At 32.3% G+C, this 24396-nt stretch overlaps 1 protein-coding gene across 3 annotated transcripts in view; it reads right to left on the minus strand.

The window, feature by feature from the left end:
• CSMD3 (CUB and Sushi multiple domains 3) overlaps nt 1-24396 on the minus strand; it is a gene marked incomplete at both ends in the record, with an annotated part of 1095706 nt that overhangs the window by 75852 nt on the left and 995458 nt on the right. For 2 of the 3 annotated variants that reach the window (XM_081258479.1, XM_081258477.1), the window contains 7 exons: nt 1669-1863; nt 3389-3574; nt 8669-8857; nt 11497-11643; nt 12021-12209; nt 16831-16944; nt 17902-17982. In XM_081258479.1, the coding sequence (XP_081114605.1) occupies nt 1669-1863; nt 3389-3574; nt 8669-8857; nt 11497-11643; nt 12021-12209; nt 16831-16944; nt 17902-17982 (1101 nt within the window). The remainder of the gene's footprint in view (nt 1-1668; nt 1864-3388; nt 3575-8668; nt 8858-11496; nt 11644-12020; nt 12210-16830; nt 16945-17901; nt 17983-24396) is intronic. The other variant, XM_081258478.1, reaches the window with a different exon arrangement.

The following is a 24396-nucleotide window of genomic DNA, read 5'->3' on the forward strand; positions in this document are numbered from 1 at the left end:
CCTAGCCGTTTAACTCAAGAATTGAATACTTAACCACCAGCCTTTATTCTGGCTCCAGTTCTGGCTCTCAGCTCTAGGTTTTAGGATTCTATTAGACAGGTAAATAGAAAATTTGCAGACTTTAAAAAATTGCATGTAGAATTTAAGATGTACTGATTGTTTTGAACTAATGACCTAAACAATCCTTTGAGGTAGCTATAATATTTATTAATATTAATAATACTGATATTTATATCATGTTAATTTCAAAGATGAATAAATGGAAGACCAGAAAAAAAATACTGTTCTTTCCATTTTTCTCAATGAATTGTAATTCTTAGATTCCTGTCTTTCCTGCGTTCTTACCTGTGGGCAGGAACCTAATCTTATGTAGAACTTAAATTTTTCTACATAATAAAGGATTGAACACAAAGAAACCAGACAAATATTTGTTCAATAAATGCTTCTGCTATAGATAATTTTTTCCCTTCTCTTTGAAACATCCTTATCCCATGTGCCCTTTTAATGAAATTATAATGGAAGAAGAATGAGCCTAGAGGAAGATCCTGGGTGAAAACCGAAAAAAGTAAAGCAAAAATTTACAATACATATGCCATATTTTTAGAATATGTAATATAATTTAGATATGTATTTTGAAATTTTTAATTCATCATTATGATTATCTTATAAAAAATGGCAACCCCCAAATCCTATGCTTAATATGGAGATTAAGAAAATAAATATTCCTGAGTAAAATATTACTAAGTACTTCCGTACTTACTATATATAGTTATCTGTTATGTTAAAATTTTAGTCTCCATAATACAGACTTCAAATGATTTATTAGTTAGTTTATTTATAAATTATGTATCCATATCATAAATGCTGTAAAACTGTGTTGAACATGAAATGAGAGTATGCATTTTCAGCCTAGCATATTTCCTGGTACTAAGTAAACTCAATAAATGTAGTAAAGAAAGTTCAAAGGAAGATCAAGATATTTCATCTGATCATCCTATGTTGTTAGCTTATCTACATTAGACGCTAGCTATTTATAAGAATGTATGAAAATAGAATGACTAAGATGTTCAGTTTGATTCAATAAATATTTATTGAGCTCCTGCTGTGAATCAGATTCTAGTTGATATTTTCAACATGTAACACCATTAAATCCTAATAATAACTATGAGATAGGTATTATTGTAAGTTTCTGGCTTAAGAAATAGAATAAACATCATACAACATCAAAAGGCAGAGGTTTTAATTAGACTCCAATTATCCACCATTTATAGGCTCTGTGACTTGTGTAACATGATAAAAATTTTTGGGTTCAGTTTCCTTTTTGATAAAATAAATATAATAATATCAACTTATAGAATGGGAACTAAGGAATAAATGAAATAATACATGTAAAGGGCTAAAAGCAATATGTAGTTGTTTTAATAAATGATAGACCTAGAATCAAAGGGAAGGATTTCTGAATCCAAAGCCCCTGTTGTTGTTGTTTTTTAATAAGCATTTACAAATACCAAAAACAGTTACAAAATTTTAAGATGACTTGAGAGTAAATTACCTTTTTAAATAATATTACCTCAATATTGCTCTAGTGCATGTAGAAAAAAGAAGTGATCAAGCAATTCAATCACCAAGGATTGAATATGAAATAAGTTTAGCAGAGTGTATACTTACTTTGGCAATATGGTCTTTCATTTCTCCAGCTCCAAGTACCATTAGGAAGACATTCAATAGAAGCAGGACCTAGTCCATGATAACCAGGATCACAGCTGAAAACTACCTTGGTTTTGTATTCATAATGGGAACCATTCACAATTCTCCATCTTCCGTGTTCCAGAGTAAAGGAATTGATGCTTGGGCATGTAACAACTATACAAAAATCAAAGAGATAAATGCTAATAAGTCAGTCATGTCTCTTCTACCTCTTAATTATATCTGATGTCTATTCCATTCTTAGTTCACCATTTCCTGAGTTCCTTCACTATTGTGCCATAAAAGGTCTTTAGCATTTTTTTTCATGTTAATCTTTCTACTCCCTCAGTTCTATGGTACTGTTGGTAGTTCCTTGAACATGTCATGCTATTTCACACTTGAAAGTCTTTGTACATATTATTCTATGTACCTAGAATCCCTATTATTGACTTTTCCATTCTTCTTTTTTTGGATTATCATATCCAAGTTTATTCCTTAGTACCGGAAGACATGAAGTATATTTTAGTGATGAATCATTCCAATAACATTAGTTTGTTAAAATTGTCTGATTTTCTTGAAGCTGATTTAAAAGTATTCTTTTTTCTTTTTTCCCAGCTTTACTGAGTTATATTTGACACGAAGTGGAAAAAAGGGAATACTTGTACAAGTTGTGAATGTAAACTGGTAAAGCTACTATGGAATACGCACATACAGCAGTATGGAGATTCCCCAAAAATTGAAACTATAACTATCATATGAATCACCAATCCTACTTCGGGATATATATTCAAAGGAAATGAAATCAAGAGCTCAGAGAGATATCTACACTCTCATGTTCATTGCAGCATTAGTCACAATAGGCAAGATACAGAAATGACCTACTCTCTTTTCTTTAAAAGTTTTGGAAGGACTATATTTTGAGGAAATTTGTTTTATGAGAATGATCTTTTTATGAAAGACTTGTGATATAAACTTCAGCTAATTCAAAACTTGCTCAGCAAAAGTAGACACATTATTAGACACTTATGTTAAGATTGCAAATAATTTAACAACCCCATTTTAAATGAAATCACAGCTAAGTTGAAATGTTAGTACTAAATAGAATAAGTAATTGATTTACAGAGAAAAATCAAAGACCTTATTTAAAGGTGCATTTTCTAATCATTTTCTACCAAATATTTTATCTGAATTATTTTCTATAACCATTATATAATAGTCATTTACCTATTACAGTATTGATGGCAGGAATGAGAACTATTCTAAATGTAAGTAACCTGAAGAATTCTGACAAAAGTTGAATATTATGGATCATCTCATTAGCATCATTTTTGTTTATAAAAATCAGTTGAATGTATTAAAATATAACTTTATTAATGTAAACAAAATCTTTTTTCAAAGACCTATGTATTGAAAACACATGCTGATTGATGGATGACTTTTTACAAAATAAATAAACGTTGCTATGTAAAATAAAATGTCACTATTTTTTTGACATAAATATTCTGGAGCTTCTGAAAATGAGTAAAACTGTCCTTATACTGTATTTCAGTTCTTCCTAGTACAAGACAGCTTAATTTACTTTTATTTCCCTCTTAGACATCATTTTAGGAAATGGTTCTAAAATCTGAAAAATACATAAAATTTCAGATCATATAAGATGCCAGTAGAAACACAAGTGATGAAATTTCCTTCACATACATACCAACACAGCGAGGAGTCTTGTTATGATTGCTCCAAGTTCCATCTGATTGACAGACAGCAGTTGTAAGTTCCTTAGATGACAATCTATATCCATCATTACAAAAATAGGTAACTCGGGTTCCTACCAAGTAGTCTGTTGTGAGTATTCCTCCATTTGTTGGAGCTTTAGGCATCCCACAGGAAATTGCTAAAATAAATACATAATACAAAACCAAAGAAACAGAAAAATAATTAGATAAGTCTCATAGAGTATAAAGCATGTAAAACTATTTGGAATTTTACTAATTCCTCTAAAACAATTTCAGAATATCTTCACCAAAACCTTTTTTGAACTACAACTTTCTGAATCATTTATTTCAAACTCTGATTGAATGTTTTTAAATTGGTTAATCCATAAACTATTAATACTTTATTTCTTGGTTTCTTACTTAGTTTTTTTGTCAGCATGTGCATGGTTATCAGCATGCACACAGATTATAAGAGAAGGCAAGTTAAGTAAATATAGAGTGTATTAGTGCTAATTCATGTCTGGACCTAGCAAGTTAGGTCAATTCAATTTGATGTTTATTAAAGATTATAAAGGTAGTGGTAACCAACACTCATCAGGGTTTCGGCCAGGAATAAAACAAATAGATTTATTTTACTTGGAAGCTGGATATTACTTTGCCTTAGGTCCAGCCAAACTCTATGTGCTTGTGCACCTTCCATAGAATATCATGTGTATAGATATATTTAATAAATATAGGGCCAGGACTTATCGCCTTAAAACCTAGTTTTGATCTTCCTGCATTTCCCTGATATGTCTTAGATGTCTTGGTTTTTATCTACAATAAATCTGATTTACGTAGAAGTTAGTTTTACCATAATGGGATAATTACAGTATAAATTTATATTTCAATAGTTTATTGTATAAAATCAGAAAACCTCTAAATTCTGAAATAACGTTTTATTGGTTTCATACAAGAGATTCTAAACTTGTAACTATATTTTTCTCGTATCAAAAGAAATAATAGAAAGATACGAGTTTAGTTTGAGTATTTACAAAAGCTGTAAATATTCTGTCTCCATTTCAACCTAAAATTGTTTCTACTTCTCTTATAAAATCTACCACTTAGGTGTTTAATTTTAATTAATTCATGCAAATTGACTACAAAATAAAAAAAAATCTTAGTAAAACACATATAAAATTTTCAAAGCGGATTAGCAGACTCCCTACTGGTGAATAGCTTGATCTTTTGTAATTTGATAACCTGCAAATTATAAACAGAAAAGTAGTAATGTTGATTTAATAAATTATATAAGCAATCTCATATAATTATGTTATTATCCCTGCTATCTAATTATAGACCTCTAAAATAGTGTTGCAAAGGTAAATGGTTCCCTGATGTCTGTTAAAGCAATATTTGTATTTCCACTTAGGACTTCTGGGTATTTCAATTTGTAATAAACTCTTTCACCACTGAATCCCCACCAAAGATTGTGTATTTACTCATGTTTTAAAAATTAACTGTACATTGTTGGGGTAGAGTAGGTTAAACTTAAAGCAAAGTAACAATGAAATTTAGTTTAAATGGTACAGGTTCCATATATGTAGTTAGTATACAATGACTGTATTTTAGAATTGAAAAAAAGACAACATACTAAAATGATAGGATAAATGTTCCTGTAGATACTATACAATTTAACTTCTTAGCTAAAAAAAAAAAAAAGGAAAACAAACAGAGTTCAGAAGAACCATCATCACTGAGTGATTGTCAGAAGCTTCTCTGCAGAGCTCTGAAACAAGCACAAATTAAAAGTGGAACAAAGATGTCCCCATACTGTACTTGTTTGTTATATTAAATGTACTAAATATTAACCTGTTTTAAAAGTGTGTAGAGTTATCTTACTATGGTCTGATGGCATTTCCCTAACAGTTCGTCATGTTGACCATTTTTAAAGTGTTCATTTGCCAGCTGTATATCTCAAATGTTCACGTATATCTCATGTTGGTAGTGAATGTTGGCTGATATTTCCTTTTATAATAACTAAGAAGACAATAAAAGATGTGTTAGAACTTGAAAAACAAAGTGAAACAGGGAATACAAAGTGACTGTTTCTTCATAACCTTGTACAATACTCGATTGTGTAGAGGGATGAAAATGGTTTAATTCGTGACAGGGCAGGGAGTCAATGAATGATTAGGTGATGTGTAGACAAAGAAATAAAACACCTTCTCAAACCGAAATAGAGATAACAGACTAAATTTTCTATCTTTAATTGTGTTCACATCGTGTAACCATAGCTCAAGTAAATATATGTGAGGATGTATAAGGAGACTGAAGAGACAAGAAGAATAAAAATAACTGAAGAAACGAATTTGCAGCAAAACAAAAATTGTGTGAATAGCTCTCCCCAATGACATTTAACCCTTTCATTTCAATTAGCTATGTCCAAACACAGGTCACATACAACAAACAATTTTATAAAATAATTAATATTTTAAAATTGTTTCAGTGAACATAAAGGATCAATTTTCGAAATGATTCTTTGAGTTATAAATATTTTATCACTTTACTATGCAAAATATCTTATTTTTCAGCTACATTTTGATTTACCAAAATATACAAGCAGCTCATGCAGCTCAATATCAAAAAAACAAACAATCCAATCCAAAAATGGGCAGGCGACCTAAACAGACATTTCTCCAAAGAAGATATACAGATTGCTAACAAACTATGAAAGTATACTCAACATCACTAATCATTAGAGAAATGCAAATCAAAACTACAATGCAGTATCACCTCACACCAGTCAGAACGGCCATCATAAAAAAATCTACAAACAATAAATGCTAGAGAGGGTGTGGAGAAAAGGGAACCCTCTTGCACTGTTGGTAGGAATGTAAATTGGTACAGCCACTGTGGAGAACAGTATGGAGGTTCCTTAAAAAACTAAAAATAGAACTACCATATGGCCCAGCAATCCCACTACTGGGCATATACCCTGAGAAAACCATAATTCAAAAAGAGTCATGTACCACAATGCTCACTGCAGCACTATTTACAACAGCCAGGACATGAAAACAACCTAAGTGTCCGTCAACAGATGAACAGATAAAGAAGATGTGGCACATATATACAATGGAATATTACTCAGCCATAAAGAGAAATGAAATTGAGTTATCTGTAGTAAGGTGGGTGGACCTAGAGTCTGTCATACAGAGTGAAGTAAATCAGAAAGAGAAAAACAAATACTGTATGCTAACACATATATATGGAATGCTAACACAAATATATGGAATGCTAACACATATATATGGAATCTAAAAAAAATGGTTCTGAAGAACCTAGGGGAAGGACAGGAATAAAGATGTAGACCTACTAGAGAATGGACTTGAGGAAACGGGGAGGGGGAAGGGTAAGCTGGGACAAAGTGAGAGAGTGGCATGGACATATATACACTACCAAATGTAAAATAGATAGCTAGTGGGAAGGAGCTGCATGGCACAGGGAGATCAGCTGGTAGCTTTGTGTCCACCTAGAGGGGTGGGATAGGGAGGGTGGAAGGAAGATGCAAGAGGGAGGAGAAATGGGGATATATGTATATGTATAGCTGATTCACTTTGTTATACAGCAGAAACTAACACACCATTGTAAAGCAATTATACTCAAATAAAGATGTTAAAAAATAATCTATTTGCAATTATAGAAAACTTTCAATCAAGAACAATTAAAAAATGCTCCATATATAAATGTCATATTATATAAAAAAATCAATGAAATTATAGTGCTGACACTACAAAGCAATTTCAAAACTTCAGAAAGTTCAGGATAAATTTTTATTTTAACCAACAGTTAATTATTTTCACTAAAGGTTTCTCAAAGATTATCTATATATATAAACAATCCTTAATAACTGAAATTTAATTGTTCAAAGTTCAGAGCATTTAAATGTTTATTTAAAATCTATATGATTTAGAAGTTATTATATATATTTTAAATCCCTGTGATTCTAAAATTATGAGATCATGATTCTTTCTCAAACCAATTCCGGGAAACCATTTAATCCTAAAAATTTATAAATACTCCTGCTATTCATTGGTCAAAGGAAAGCAGATGTTTTTCTAGTTTATTAAAATGTATCTATTCTACATGAAGTCAGCACCTTCAATGTTGGTAACCCATTAAGTTTAGGATACATCCCAGAATTCTAGTAAGTAATTAATGTTTCTGAATCAACAATATAAGGAAACAGTTCTTTCATTTATCATTTATTTATACATGCCTATGAAAGCTACATTTTCATGAACTAGAAATTGCAATTTAACAGGTAAAATAAACCATTTTGGGTATCTGGTAATATATATTCTCTGCTCATTTTAACTTGCTGCTGTTTAAATTTTAACTGATATCTTTTATATTTTATTTGTTTTATATAAATTGCCTCCAATAAGTAGATTATAGGTAACATCCATTATTTATTAACTGAAAGCGTCCCTCATTTTTAATGTGAGGGTTCATAGTTGTTATACATGTCTCCACATGCTGGGTAAAATAAATCAAATATAAATGTAAATTTCGTATTACAAAATAATGTGATGTTTGAAAATTTTCAAAGTCCAATAACATTACATTTTCTTGATATTGAACTTGTCTTTATTACTATACCTAGCTAAGAGACTCAACTACTTTTTAAAAACAAGGCCTAGTCCAAAGCTCTAAAATGTGCCATTTGTTGATTTGTCATTTTTTTGCTATAGCAGGATACAATGCTCAGAGTGCCTTGCTTTTTAACAAAATAAAATGGAAATGAAAGACATCTCTGTTGAGTTATCTAAACAGTGAAGAAAAAATAATGTGGTAATTGGCTACATTTTCCTCTTTTAAATTTGTTGCACTGAGAGCACGTTTTTGCATACTTGAGAGTGAACATCATCAGTGACCTTGCCTACTCTTATCCTCTCTTTTCTCTCTGCAGACTCCACACTAACACACACTCCAACTCTGGGTCATTCATTTTCTGACAGCAAAGTGACGGGAATTGTAGATGTATGAGTAAAGTATGCATATAAGTGGATAGAGTAAAGGCATAAATCACATAACAACGAATGAAGAATTATAAGACAACGTGTCTCATGCTCCTCAAATTTATCAGTCTGTGTTTTTAAGCCTTATTTTCCTTAGAGGTATCTATAATATGCTTCTACATATTTATAATTTTGGAAGTTTCAGAAATCCAAATAGAAGTTAAATGGGGTTAATCTTTTATTAATATGCCATTTCTGGTTAATATACTTCACCTTGACAAGCAGGGACTGGTGCATCCCATGTATGATACCCATAGGAAGACTTTCTGCACACAGCACTGCTTTTCCCAACAAGTCGGAATCCTCGATCACAGGCCCAGCGGACCACACTATTAAGCTGTCCACCTGTCTGACTGATAATGTATCCATGAGGTGGGGATTCTGGTGTACTACAGTAGAAAGCTTTTTAAAAGAAAAAAATAAAAATTATATATAATTAATGAATCAGAAACTCTTTACAATCTAGAGTTATAAAAACCTAAAAGTAAATACTACTTCATAAAAATTGGCCAATTCAATTGCCATCTATGTGAGTTTTACTTCATATGGACATATATTATTTTCCATCCACTTGACAATCTAGTGACATAACTTTGAGGAGACATAACTATTTCTGGGCTTTCTTCTGATTCTTATTGTCACTGGAGGTGTCTCCTAATTGAAATACATTATACCTTCTTAATACCCTGGAGGTTCAAAAGCCCTACAAATAGTTTACTGAATTTTGGAACTGGTATTTCCTGTCATCTGAAGGGCCTAAATGCCACAGTTTAGTAGCAATATTTTAGAGCATGTTGTTTACATGTCACTTTGAAATTACCTGCAGACACCTATGTCATGTTAGTTCATGCATTTCATTTTGGTGGATGTCTAAAATAGTCCCTCCACATTCCATAATCCTCTCTTCCAGTTTATTAAAGAGTTTCCATGCTGCCAAGAGTGCTTATATATGGTGATAAAAAATGCCAATAAAATAAAACTTCTTTCATCTCCTGAAGTCTAGAATGTCAAAAGATAACGTGAAATGGCTTTTTCATATATATGTACTTTTGAGACTATTCAGCCTGGCAGGATCCTTTTACCCTCTGAAACTTCAATGTATTCATCTGAGAAAAAAATGAGACTTTAGGGGTAAATAGTAAGAAATAGATTGTACTTAGAATATATATGTCATAACCTGTCATTTTCTAAAGGAAAAATTTATATTCAATATGTCAAGCTGTTCTTGGGGATAAAAATGATGTTTTCATTATATTTATATCTAACTTTGTCATGAATATCAACATAAATAAGGATTAGTCTTTAATATAGTGAATCTAATGCTTATAACTATTGGATTTGTATGATTTCCCTTTATATTATGGTTATTAAAAAATAATTTAACGTTCTGACTTTTTAAATACAGTCTGGCACAACTTTAATAAAAAGACATTTACAAAGTTCACATTTAAATATGAAAAATCTCAAGAATGACTTGGGCGTATGTTTAAATTTTTAAACATTTCTCCTTCGCATGCCTAATAACATTTTTCAAATTTAATAGATATCTATTATAGGATAAAACTTGTAAACACGTTATAATGTCAGTGACAAGTTACTTCTAATATGTAAAAGACAAATTGTTGATAAAGGCAAATTATCATCTTATAGTTTTAAAATCAAAGTAGACAAAAATTGTATTTGCACATTATATACATATATGCAAAGTTATATACATGAGTAAAATTCAAGAGTTTATCTTTACAACTGGAATTCAAAATTTTATCTAAGTCCATGTCTACAATTGTTGTGTCAGAATAATCTATAAAATATTTAAGAAAGTAATTTTCAATAGAATTGATTAGCAATGACCCATAGCTTGGGGAGACATGGTCTGAACATTGTACAGATAGAGATGGTTGATTGGCTCTGAAGTATTCTGTTATTGAGCACATACCTATGGCATCTGACATGATTTAGGATGGCAATAAAGAGAAGGGATATAATCTTTGCATAATGGAAAACTATGTACACTTAACAAGAAAATTATTGGCTCAGTATCAGTAGACCTTATAAATAAGAAGGCATATAGGAAAAGCTATTTCATCTTGATATTAAGAAGGATTTTCAGCCTACATCTTTCTAGATATTACTCAATTGAAAGCAATGATGACAAAACAATATTTTTTTAAAACTAAATGTTTCTAAGTGATGTGTTCATCATTTTCTCTTTTAATATTTAATATACTTTAGCAAGTATCATAAATAGGTGGGCAATAGTGAAGACAAAGATTTTTTCTACTGTATGTTTACCTTTTGTTTAAACTCCTCATTTAAAGGAGTTATATATATTAAGTAGATCAGATACAACTGAGCAACACTATTAACATATTGTGAGAGTTCAAGGGAAATTTCTTCTGGGAAATAAAGCACTTAAAATATCAGAGTTTAATTTTTTTTGGCTGGAATTTTTTTTTATAATTAATTAATTTAGTTAGTTAGTTTTGGCTGCACTGGGTCTTCGTTGCTGCACGTGGGCTTTCTCTAGTTGTAGTGTGTTGGGGCTACTCTTCGTTGCTGTGTGTGGGCTTCTCATTGCAGTGGCTTCTCTTGTTGCGGATCACGGGCTCTAGTTGCATGGGCTTCAGTAATTGTGGCACGTGGGCTCAGTAGTTGTGGCGCATGGGCTTATTTGCTCCATGGCGTGTGGGATCTTCCCGGACCAGGGCTGAAACCCATGACCCCTGCATTAGCAGGTGGATTCTTAACCATTACACCACCAGGGAAGCCCCAGAGTTTAATTTATAATTAACTTAGATAAGTCATAAATACCTTAAGTCCTTTTAATCAGTTCAAAATTATATGAAATACATAGCATTATTGTCATTACAATGAGGAAACTGAGGCATAGAGATGTTACATAAATTGTTGAAGAAACATCAATGGAAGAAATATGATTTAAATTCATACCTAATTAAATAGTGTATGTGTCTATGCTCTTTAATCACAACCATACTGAGGATGCAGGTGAGATCTGTACTGAAGTTATAAATATCACATACCTATATATCTTATCCGGAAGCCTTTTTTGTTATTGCCATGATCTGCTGACCATTGAAGAAATACTTCATGACCATTGCTTGTTATATTAAAAGCAGATGAATAATCCCCACTGAGTGAAACAAGCACTGGACTTTGAATATTTGGTCCTTCAGAAAGAAAATAATACAATTTAGGTGTAACTGAATAATTCATCTTTAGTATTTTATATATTTAGAATAGTATTAAATATGGTGAAATTAATCCAGAACCAATTTACTTTATCAATAATAACTTAAAACATAACATAAAATGTTTGTTTAAACATTTTAATTCCATAGCTAAAGCAGCTACAATTTATAACATAATAATCAAGCTAACTACAATTTTCATATGGTATATAGGTAAGTTTGATGTTGATACTTCTAAAAATACCCATAAGATAAAATAAAATCATATAAACAGTGTGTCTACTGAAGGTCTGAAAGTATAACTAGAGCAGTTGAATTGAATTTATGAATATCCAGTAAATATAACCCATGGTTACCATCATACACCTGAAGAACATCAAATTCCTTTTCTGTATGGAAGAATTCTACAAACATGCTAATATTATATCCTTTTTCCACAGAAATGCTCCAGGCACACATCTGAAGATTTGGGTAACTGTCAGGATATCCAGGGCTCAATATGACTCCTGTAGAATCCAGGCGTAATTCATTGGCAGGACAGATCACTGTCAAAAATTATATACCATTAGATGATGCTAGTGTTTTAGACCTAAGTGAAAGTTGCATTTTAAAGTTGCATTTCAATACTTTAATTGAAATGTATTTAAGTGAAAATTTCATTAAATACCCAGGTTTTAAATGTTTTCATGTTAAATAACAATAAAGGAGATAATATCTTGAGCTATGTGTATAAAAAGACAACTTGTATAATAAGCTTGCAGTTCAAAATATGGAGGAATGACCTAAAATTTTATGGTATTAATTTCCTTTTATTATTACATGGAAGATACATTTTTTTTTCTGGACAATAAATATGTAGATAATAAAAAGATAAGGCATTTATTGCCTTCTATTTCTTTATATTATTTCCCTATTTTCCTTCATCTTCTTACGTCTTCTCCCCTCTGCCTCTCTTGCCTATGTCTTTACCCTGTCCTTTTCCTTCCTTACTTTTTCTTCTGTCCTCAAACTTTAACTCACTCAGGTATGTGAGGACAGACAGGAAACTGCCCTATCTCAGAGTATTCACTCCAGGCAAAGTCACTTCTAATCTTATGAATATGCTTAAGCCACGAGGATTTAAAACAGTTTTGGGTCGCCAGTTACCTTTCAGTTCTTCCTGCTATTTCCATATAAGTGCAAGACAAAGCACAGCTCTTCATTTCATAACAGTACCTCTGCTGTACATCCTGAGAATGTGTGCGTGTGTGTGCACGTGTGTGTGTGTATCTCCAAGGTATAGTAAACTACTATACTTTAATTGTTGGCCTCAATACCATTATGCATTGGACCAAATAATAGAAACATATACTTAAATTTGCATTTGGAATGAGAATGTGACCAAGATGATCAAATCCTTATCACTCAAATGATGCCATTTCAGCCCTTTTTTTTTTTTTCTTAAGACTTTGAGTTTTATGGCGTGGGAAGAGTATTGGAATTGCTCAATATAGCCCACACAGTATAAAAGTAAACCAATATATAGCAAACAGGATTTAGTTCAATATGATATAGAACTTTTTACCTGGAAGCCATTGTAGCCACTACAGTAAAATATCCTATGTACATCACTGAAAAATAGTTTTTAAATATAGCTTGGACCAATTTTTGAGTGTTATTACTGCGTACATTCAAGCAACTGGAGTGAAGTGTTGACTAGATAATTTTTGAGGATTTGGTGAATTGGAAATACATCTCATGCCATTTACAAATCCAATCACTATACATCAACTTCCACCTTGGGTTTAGAGTGCTGTATCTCAAAATAATTAGATCACTATCTTAAATAGAATCTTTGTTTCTCAGTGTTTGTTCCAATAAACTAGGCTTCAAAATGTCAAATACTGTTGCTAAAATACAGATGAATCGATGAAGGATTTATATATTTGTCATTTCCAGGGTGGGAGGACATGAAATATTTTGAATTATAAAGTCTTCCTGTAGTATAGGGATGGAAAAGAGTAAAAAAAAATAGTGAATTATGGCAACATATGATTATTCTTTAATCAAGTTAATAACTTGAAATAACTTGAAAATAACTGCCATAACTTCATATACAGATATTTACATTTTTACTATAGAATACAGTATAGCTAATCTAAGAGTTGTTTTCTTTTTTTTTTTTTTTTTAACTTCTATTTCTCTTATTTGAACCTGAGATGTTCGCTTCTTGGATGTGATTTCAAGATTAAAAAAAATAATAATTCAGCAAATAGTATTAAGTCCTTCTCAGTCTAAAAAGAGAAACCTGATATTTGCTTTTCACAAAATGAAAAATATGTAAAATAAATAAACAAACAAACAAACTTGAAGGCTAGAAATGAAATGGAAAACTTGGGTCAAAGATGAAGAACATTAGTGAATATATAACTATGGCATATTAAAATAAAAGATATATAACCATATGACAAACTGAAGTAAGTTTTATGAAAGGGTTTATGTTGTGTGTGCCCTGCTGTTTCATACTTCTGAAATATTTAACTAAGTGATTAACTGGGTTACTGAACATGTTACTCCCTTACTAAAAACCATTCAGCACCTTCAAAGACCTTCAACTTCAGTCCCTGCCTACTTCTCCAGCTTTGTTTTCTGTGGCTCCTCCTCTGAAACAGAATGCTCCAAACATACTGGATGACCTATAATTTTTTTGAACTCAGCCTATCCATCAGTGCTTCTGTTTCAAAGTCTTACTCTTGTCTGATGCATTTGAAATGTTAGTGCATCTCAAAACCCAGATCAAGTCTCATCCTCTGTGAAACAAACACTTCCTGAACCTCTCCTCCATCAACCCAAGCAGAACTGCTGATTTTCTTCTTGGTACCTCTGTAATGTATGCTTCTGTTATTGCAGTTAGCAATTTTATGTCTATCATTTCATCGCTTTTTTGACTTTCTTCTTAGGCTATTGTTATTGAAAAGCAGATGCTGTATCGTAATGCTCCCAATGTTTTCAATTGAACAAATATTCCATATTACTTTTGAAAAACTGGTATGATTCAATATAATTTACTGTAAATACACAAAGTAACCTATTTTCACACTAACCAACATACGTCAAGAGTAAGACAATCATCAAGAGTAAATATGTATACATTAGATACTGTTAAGCACCTTTTGTTCATTATATCACTTACTTGTCACAGCAACATTAAGAAATGTCTACAATTCTTATCCCCATTATGCATACGAGGAAACTAATGCCCAGGAAGTTTAAAGTACAGAAAGTCTCACACATTCAGCTAGATGGACTCCATGTTTGTAACTATCTGTAGTTACCTATTATATTTCATTTACATCAAACCCTTTGAAGAGCACCATATTTAGACTTGCTTTCCATGTTTGAGGATCCAGGGAGGAATAACAAAAATGATATAGCCTCTTTTAGGAAAAGTGAAAAAATCAAATAATTTAAAATAGACTAAAAGCAGTATAGATTAGTTACAACAGATTCCAAATGAATGACAATCTTTTAGTGGGATTATGAAATAACTCAAACAAAATTTTAACTCAGCTTTTTAGCTTAAGTGCCTGGTCAATTAATTAATATAGCAACACTGCATAAACTCATTCTGAAGGATAATTAACTTTTAGCTAGTACCCATAGTGTTATCATGAGACAAAGACTGATCATCCTTTTTTGTATTCTCCAGAGCAGATAGAATAAGAAGAAACACATTTACTAATCTATAGGAAATTCTGATTTTAGAAGTATGATATTGAAAATCTGAGAGATGAGGGACTCAAATAACAAAACTGTTTTGTATTTTTAATTAAATATAATATTGAATTGGGATCCAGATATATAAAAAGGAAGTGTTGTTCTCCAAGAGCTCACAGTGAAGTGTATACATTGGGTCAAGGAAGAAATCCTGGTATGTAATTGCTTGTTCATTCAGGAGTAAAGGTGGTAGACTTCAGAATAAACAAACAACTTTTAAGATGGCCTATAAAAATCATTGACTAAGAGCAAGGAAAATTCTTATATTGTTGCTGCTTATACCTCCAAACATGTCTTTCTTTTTGATACTGTAAAAGCCCCTTATGAAAATCCTTCTATCTTCTTGTAAGGATTCCAGTGAGGTAGAAAAATCAAACGTTTATTCCTACTTACAGCATGCTTGTAATAATAAACAGAATTTTTGTTTTAGGTTCATTGTAACAGTTAAGATACTGCATAAAACAGATTTCTGTTTCTCAAGAATAAACCCCAGTGAAGGAAGTAATCCAAGAAAATCTGGAGATGTATAATCAAGTTCAATTCAATTTTATTCAAATTAACCAATATTTATAATTAGTTACTATGTGTTGGGCACTGTTACAGGCCCTAGGAGCTATACAAGTTAATAATACATGATTCCTGAACGTCAAAATCCCAACATCATTCAAGATCCATCATGGTCTTGCCCTTATAACATAGTGGATACTTTGAAGTCTGTACCTCACTGTCTTTCATTTCTGTGTCTTTGCATATACCTCTGTCACTTGGACCACACTTTCCCTATCTTAGTCCTACCAAAGTAAGTATCACTTTTCATTTGGAACCTATGACTCAGGGAACAATGCCGCCATCAAGCTTTCCCTGTCCTATAAACAGTTTAAAATTATGTGACTCTATAGCCCCCTGGCCTGTTTCCTTAGTGCTGTATTGCTACAAGCTGTATGGCTGTCATATCCCTTACACCATGTTGCTTTCACAGCAGGGACCATTTACAACTTTCTGTTTGTTTGTTTTTTCCCTCAGATCCTCATTCTTAACAGGTACTTTAAAAAGTTTAATGATTCTAGTGGTCAGAATAGAAACTACTTGCAGTCAACATTGGAACCTTTATTTAAAGTGATTTTTCTTGCTTTCTACCTCCATTTCCACTCCTCACAGCAAAAATAATTTAAATAGACTGAATTGAGTTTGGGATAAACTAGAAAAATTAAGCCTTGGATGAATTAAAAATGTTTACTTAAATCTGAGAAATAATGGAATGAAATATACCACTTATGAGTTGTATAATATTTAACATTATTGTCAGTTAAATATATAATAATTATATAAAATAGATTTTTCTCTATTTTGCTAGTACTGAATTAAACATAAAACAGATATTTAGAAATAAATAATCATAAGAATTGGTACCTTGACAAACTGGAGGCGCTCCATCCATCTGGAGTCGTTCTCCTAATCTGCATGTCAGAATTGCATTACCAACCAAAGTAAATCCTGGAAGACACTGATACCTAATAATATCACCTGTTTAGAAAAACATGCAGAAGGGGCTTCTGATAAGCAACAAGGTAATGGTTAAAATAAACAGATGTTTCAATATAAAATTAGAATACTTTTTCTTTCAGTCATTTTCAATCAATTTAAAAATTCTATTAGTTATAAGCAGTGATGACATTCAAAATATTGAACTACTAGTACGTCATAAGCACTGACCAATCAGAACTAAAGCTAAGAATAAATTACCAGTAAGACTGTACTGGGGCAATCTGTTTAGACATAAACAATAGTAGTAAGGAAATAATCCGGTTGGTATGGGTAAGATATTCATTAAAAATATATCAAGCAGTTAAAAGGAGATTCCTAGTTATTGCTATTAAGATTAGATGTACATTGGTCACTGATGTTTTCTTACATTTCTCAACCAATATTAATATTACTAGGATAATAATGATAAAAATTTATTATGATAACATTAGGATGTCTTCTTTTCTTACATATTTTTTCAAACTATTAGATATTATTACAGTTAAATTTCCAACCAAGTTTTAAAAGGACTTTATTTACAATCAAATTGAGCATAACCAACCAATTGTTTTCAAAGACATGGAGATAAGACATGTCTTCTAATACACCCTACATATCCTTCATTATACATGTCAGCTTTATGCCTGAATTCAAAGAGTAGTTAAGACTACAGTGTTGGAAGGTAGCAAAATATTACTTTGGAAGGAACTACCAGAATAGTTATACAGTTCAAATTCCTGCACTGTTTTCTAACTGTACATCCTGGAAATACAGAATTCTTTCTTCTTGCCTAATACTCCCTTTCCTTTTTTCATTGTTATCCATTCTTACAATCCCTATCGATCCAGGGAAAGAAGGTCTAAGACAGGCTGCTACTATTCTTTATTCTTATTTCTTTTAAAGTAAATACCTCTGCTAACAGCACGTTTTCTTTGAAAGTAATTTAGCAGACTTTACCTATTTCAAATTCATCATCTTCTGTCAAAATTTCAGCATTGGGTACGGGTGGTGGAGGTTGACACACTCTTAGTTGATAGGCTATAAAAATAGACAATGTTTATTCCTTCTCTGAGCAGCTATACATATTCACATATGTGAAAAAAGAAAATTATGTAAGGTTTATTTATAAGAATAAAAATATATGGTAGAATTTATCAAGTTTCAACTATTTCTTTATTTAAAAAAATGCTACAACATTGAGGGAAAATTACTCATTCCTTAAATATTTTCCCATGGTAAGAATGTTTACCTTTTAACTCCTTATTTCTCACCCTCATTCTAGTCCTTCTGATTATGTGCTTCTTTCTTGGCATAATCACAATTTGGAATTATACACTCATGTTTGTTTATGTGCTCAATGCCTAGCTCCCCAAGGCTCATCGCAGAATCCCCTGCATCTAGCAAAGTGCCTAGCATTCAGTCATAATTGCGAACAATACTCAAGGCTTACTCTATTCCAAGGAATATTATGAACATTTTACTTATATTAACTCTATTAGTCCTCACAAAAATTTTATTTATTACTTAATTTATGTAATGAGTTCTATAATTATTCCCATAATATAAAAGAAAAACTGTTAAAAGAATTAAAGAATTTGTCCAACTCATACAGCTATAATATGGCAGAGCTGGGATTTGAACACAGACAGTCTGGCTCCAGAGCCTTCTTTCACCATGCTAGATTAGTATGTTTACAAAGTATCCATTTGTTAAATTTTATGTTTCTAAACTGGTCATCCCATTAGATTAGGTAGATTCTTATTTGGCATAAGGTAAAGGCCACTGAAAAAAGGTCTCTATGAATCTAAGTATCATGACTACTGGCCCTATATGATATCTGTATCACAATTGTTTGCTTGATTAAAGCCTTGTTTTCACTAGTTGTCTTCAAAGATGTAATATACTATTATTAATTTAAGAAACACATTTTATGCTGTTATAACATTTGAAGAAAAATGTGTTTTATATGCATAATTTTATTACTTAAACTTAGGAGTTAATTTCTTTATGTACCTCAATTCGGAGATAAAAAGAAGGAGGTTTAAAGGCCTAGTAACTTGCCCGAGATCACACAACTAGTACAGGGTTTATCCAGAAGTCCAGCCTATGTCCTTTAACTTCAAAGCCCATATCTTCAGTATTGGCCCTATTGTGAGAGTATTATGAGAGTACTGAGGAATATCAACTAGACTAGTTAAGGAAAATTCCGATAAAAAGAAATGAATGAGATAAATTTTAAAGGATGAGTAAGATTTTTTCCAGTGCTGAAGGGTAATCATGGGCAGAAGAGTATTCAGATAGAGGAGGAAACATGAGCAAAAATTACAATTATCAAGGTAAAAGGTAGTTGTGAGAAATGCCAGAGAAGTAAGGGAAGGGGGAGAGGAAGATACAGAGAGCCCTACAGGGAGAAATCCTGATGAGATTATGCTTTATTTATTTATTTTTTTATTGGAGTATAATTGCTTTAGAGGAGAGCATTTTATCTGATCTTTGTTTGCCTGTAAACTTGTTTTTAATCTTCATGCTAATCAAAAATTATTTTATTTTAAAGGAGAAACACATTTTTATCAATGAAGAATCCATGACTCCTGTCATCTGTAGAACCTGCTTAGAATGACTTAGATAACTCAGCTGGAGAGTTTAAAAGACTAGAGGTTGGAAATTATTATTATGAGGAAGATGAGGCTCAGAGATACTGTGTTATTTTCCCAAGACCACGTGGGTGATGTGAGATAAATTCTCTTATTCTCCATGCTTTGGTACCATCAGCATTTTATAAACTGTTCCTAGAGACAAGGGATCACCTTGGGGTCATGGAGGGTGTGAGGAGGTGTAATGTCCTCCTTCCTCTACCTCAATAAGAGCAACTCTATTTTCATCAATTTTATAGATTTGAATTCTGAATATACTTTCCTTCGAACAAATTTTCTACAATCTCTACCTAAATGATTTCACTGATCCTTTCGACTTCAAATCTGACTTTGTGTCTCAATTCCCAATTTTACGTCACCAGGATAAACATATCTTCTGAGCTCTTTGCTGCCTTCCTCCCCCTACCCTTTGCTCTTATTTTCTAATCACAGAACTCTGTTTTGTAGCACATACAATCATGATAGGTAGGATACGATGCCCTTGCGTAGTTATTAAATAAGTCAATGGTGTCTTAAAGGTGAATGGTATGTCAAATAAAATGATTCATCTAAAAGAGAACACAGATTTAGCTCAAATGTGTATTTTAAATGTGTAAATATCTATGTTATGAAGTTTTTTCATTAATGGTCATCACTTTGAAGCTGTTTCTAAATAGAACAATCCATTGAAAACATGGACTAAAACACATGCTCATGCTATTTAAATTTTTGATGATACAATTTAAAAGTTTCAGTTCTGCCCGTAACTGGATATCATGACTTGTTTCAACATTTATTATTTTCCATTTATTAGTTTACTTTTTCACTATTTGTGACACCATCTAGGCTTTAAGTAACATAAGGGAGGAGACGCTTCATGTGTCTTTTTCACAATTGAGTAATAAGCTCCTTTCACTTTACTTATAATCCAACAAATATTTGTTAAGTAATACACAAAATATAGTTTTTTTTCAGGAAGAAAAGAGTCTCTAAACAAATAGTCTTCCCTAAGAAGACTCTAACTCTAAAATTGCAAATGGGGATGAAACAGAGGCAATTGTGGATTAGAGTGCATGTCAGTATCTTTTGAGGATGACCATTGTTTGAACAGTGCTCTGTTTTCATTCAAATGTGTACAGATGTCTGGTTCCTGGTCCAACAAATTTGCTTCTTAATATCACTTTAGAGTTTAATTCTGGCAATATATTTGGTTATTTTTCATTTCCTATTTTCTTTATAATGAAATAACCAACCCAATTCCAGAAAAGAATGCTGTATATATCTACTTCAGTTCAACTGAGCTATTAAAGGCTTCTTCAAAAAAGGACAAAACAGGACACTGGCAAATTGCCATTCCTTCTCTAAACCACAAAAGCACAAGTGCACAACCTTTCTGCCAAATATGGATGCAGTATTTCTTACAGAGGAAAAGATAATGTTCTATGTGCTCTTATAAATTCTAAGTTCTCTATAACCACTGTTGCACTTCAGTGGTGACCCAGATTAGGTCAAGTATGATAACTTCATGATTTGGGGAAGATTTGGAGGAGGAAAAGCACTGATAATTACATACTCAGTTATGTAATTTTGGTAATGTTATTTCAAAAGTTATGTAAAATAACTTTAAGCAGCTCCACTTGAAAGCAGAGTTAGCAGTATTTAAATAAATGCTATCTGAGTTCTAACTAAGAAGAAAAAATAATTAGTAATTTTTTTTCCATTTTGAAGAAAGTCTGCTAGTGAATTGATATGAACCATACAGGTAAGTTTCAGTGGTGCTTAAATTACTTAGAAATATCACTTTTTATCTGTTAATATTTTATAATCAATTTGTTTCTCTGCCTATATAAGGGAGAATTTTTGAAATCAAGAGAAAATGTTCAGCCCTAGATTTGGAGATGAGCCAGAGATCTGGAATGGATCATTAGAAATGGATCAACAAGAAGTTACTAGGTAATTTCCTAGAGATGGAAAAACAGAAGTATAGTAAACAACCTTTTGGGAAATATCCTGAATTATACATAAGAATATTCCAATATCTTTTGCATGAAGTGACTTCCCCATATTCCAATAGCTAATGGAAAGTATCCTACCTTAGTACTGAGACCATTAGAGTCTGAAAGGTAATGTGCTAAAGGTCTCTTCTCTACATGGTTGAGTTGCCTGGCACATTAGTAGATAACAGAGCACATCAGAGGTGACAATTTTTTCTTTGTCAGTCTCTGTTTTCCTTTCTCTGTTTACTACCATAGTTTGGTTTGTTTTGGCTATGAAGGAACACGTTTTAGCTCTTTAACCATCAATTTATTCTGCATATTGAAAAGAAAAGACTAAAGAAAAAAAAGCAAAAGAAAACAAAACAAAACAAAGCACAGCCCCTGTATGCTGTTGGCTTGTAGCCGGCCTGGCTCTAACTGATAGGCCATGATTTTCTACTGCTGACTGTAATCAATTTAACTAACAACTAATATCAGACACGATAGCTCTTTGACCTTGTTGGAACAAGACAAAAACAAGACCTTTCCTTAATCATGTCTGAGCACAGAAAAGACAAAACAAAAACCATAAAACAAAATGAAAACGCTATCCAAACCACCAATATGACCAAGATTCCTTCATCTCAGCCAGTACGAGAGAATGCTGCTACCCCACGCCAATCATAGTTTTAGGTGTGTTCCATACCTTCCACCTTCAAGGAAAAAAATTAATATACCCAATTATAGAACTGCTCTAATTTTCGAAAAGCACCCAACCCAGAGGAAAAACATGCTTCCTTGAACCTTCCAGAACCATCTTACACAGCCCAAATCCCATAACAAGCCCCTCCTAACACCCTCTCACTGAGACTCCACGGGGTTTCTCATGGTATGTTGTCCCACACAGTGAGCCTATAAACTCAACTTTGTTTAACTACAGAGATGTTCCTGATGGACTTTGGCTGGAGGGGACTGAGATACTGTAGAATATAAATGCAATCTTATCACACACAGCAAAATACCAAAATATGGTAAGCAATTTTGACATGACTCGTTGTCATTTAAGTAATCACTAAGTAGTCATTTAAATAATAGTAAATGGCAATATCTTTTCATCATTATAGTTTCACCAGTTTGGTTTTTTAGCTGTGTGTGTGTGTGTATATATATATATATATATATATATATATATATATATATATATATATATACAATTGTATGATGTTCATACCCCCTATGCTCTCTGGAAAGCAAACAATGAAACATTTCATGAGCTCAATGCTCTATCTACTGAAATATGAAAGGAGGTCAGATCTTTACGTTGTGGGAGGCAATGGGGTCACACAGTTCAAAGCAATGGTGATTTATGTTTTATATAAAATGTGTCCTTATATCTACAGTAGTCTCTTTTAGGATGAGACTTTGTGGAGTTAAATATACTTGTCCCCAAATACAGCATTCATTGTAAAGGCAATATAACCTTAAAAGATGACCTAAAAGGTATTAGAGGCTTTTAAAATACATTTCTTAAAAATAATCTGAAATTCAATATATAATCAACCCATTGATTCACAAAAGCTGTGCCAATAATAGAAAACAATGGATAATATATATTATTAAATTGTATTATCCTAAGAAAATCTTCTGTAATAATTGAGGTTCCCTAATATCTGATATTAGAAAAAGAGGTACCGTGGATAATAGATTTAAGCATTAAAATGATACCTTTTTGTTTTAAATTAATAAATATGTATTCTGGCTATACTACAGTGGTTGGCATAAGTCAGATTCCCAATAAACTTATCTTATTTTCTCGTCACACAGGGACCATAGTACATTTTGGAAACTACAAAGAGGGACACACTAAATTGTGATAAACCTACCAACATATTGTTGTTAGCCTGTAGGTTCTGGGGAAGAGAAGCACTAAAAAGTTCAAAGTTCCAAGTTGTAATTAGGAGAGGTATTTTCTAGAAAGTGAGATGACTTATCTTGATAAAAATGAAAATCATTGCTAATTTTTAAAGAAAACTTATGTTTACATACCATTAAATATAATCTATGCATGAGATAATACCAGCTTAGGACACTACCTGGCACTTAGTAAGAACTCAGTATAGTTTAGCTATTATTATGATTGCTGTTATTGTTGTCATTATTTTTAAAAAGGTCAGTCCTTAAGTCAGACAGACTTATTTTGAATTCCCGGCAGCCCTTCTATTTATTAGTTCTCTGGCTTCTTTTTTTTTTTTTTTTTTGTGGTACACGGGCCTCTCACTGCTGTGGCCTCTCCCGTTGCGGAGCACAGGCTCCAGATGCGCAGGCCCAGCAGCCATGGCTCATGGGCCCAGCCGCTCCGTGGCATGTGGGACCTTCCCGGACCGGGGCACGAACCCGTGTCCCCTGCATCGGCAGGCGGACTCTCAACCACTGCGCCACCAGGGAAGCCCTGTTCTCTGGCTTTATATACATTACAAATTTCTGTCTTTTGGTTCTTTAATTATTAAAATAGGGATAATAATACTTATATTGCAGAGTTATTACAAAAATTAGCATGGAAAGCATCTAGCATAGTGCCTGGCATATTAAGTATTCAGTAAATGGTAAGTAACTATCGCTATTTGAGTGACTATAAAAAGTTAGTGTCTGCAAAAACGTGCAGTTGAAACAGGTTTTGTGTAATTTACTTTAAGGAAGTCATTGAGTAGGACTGAATACTGTTATTATTTATTATAAGACAAACCCATCTTGACTCTATGGCAGATATCAAGAAAATTCAGCTCTTTCTTTAGGGAATTACGGTTATAGTAATACAGCGAGAGACTAGCAGATTTCCTCAAATG

The sequence above is a fragment of the Mesoplodon bidens genome (genome assembly GCF_964165515.1).
Source record: "Mesoplodon bidens genome assembly, chromosome: 16".
NCBI lineage: Eukaryota > Metazoa > Chordata > Mammalia > Artiodactyla > Ziphiidae > Mesoplodon > Mesoplodon bidens.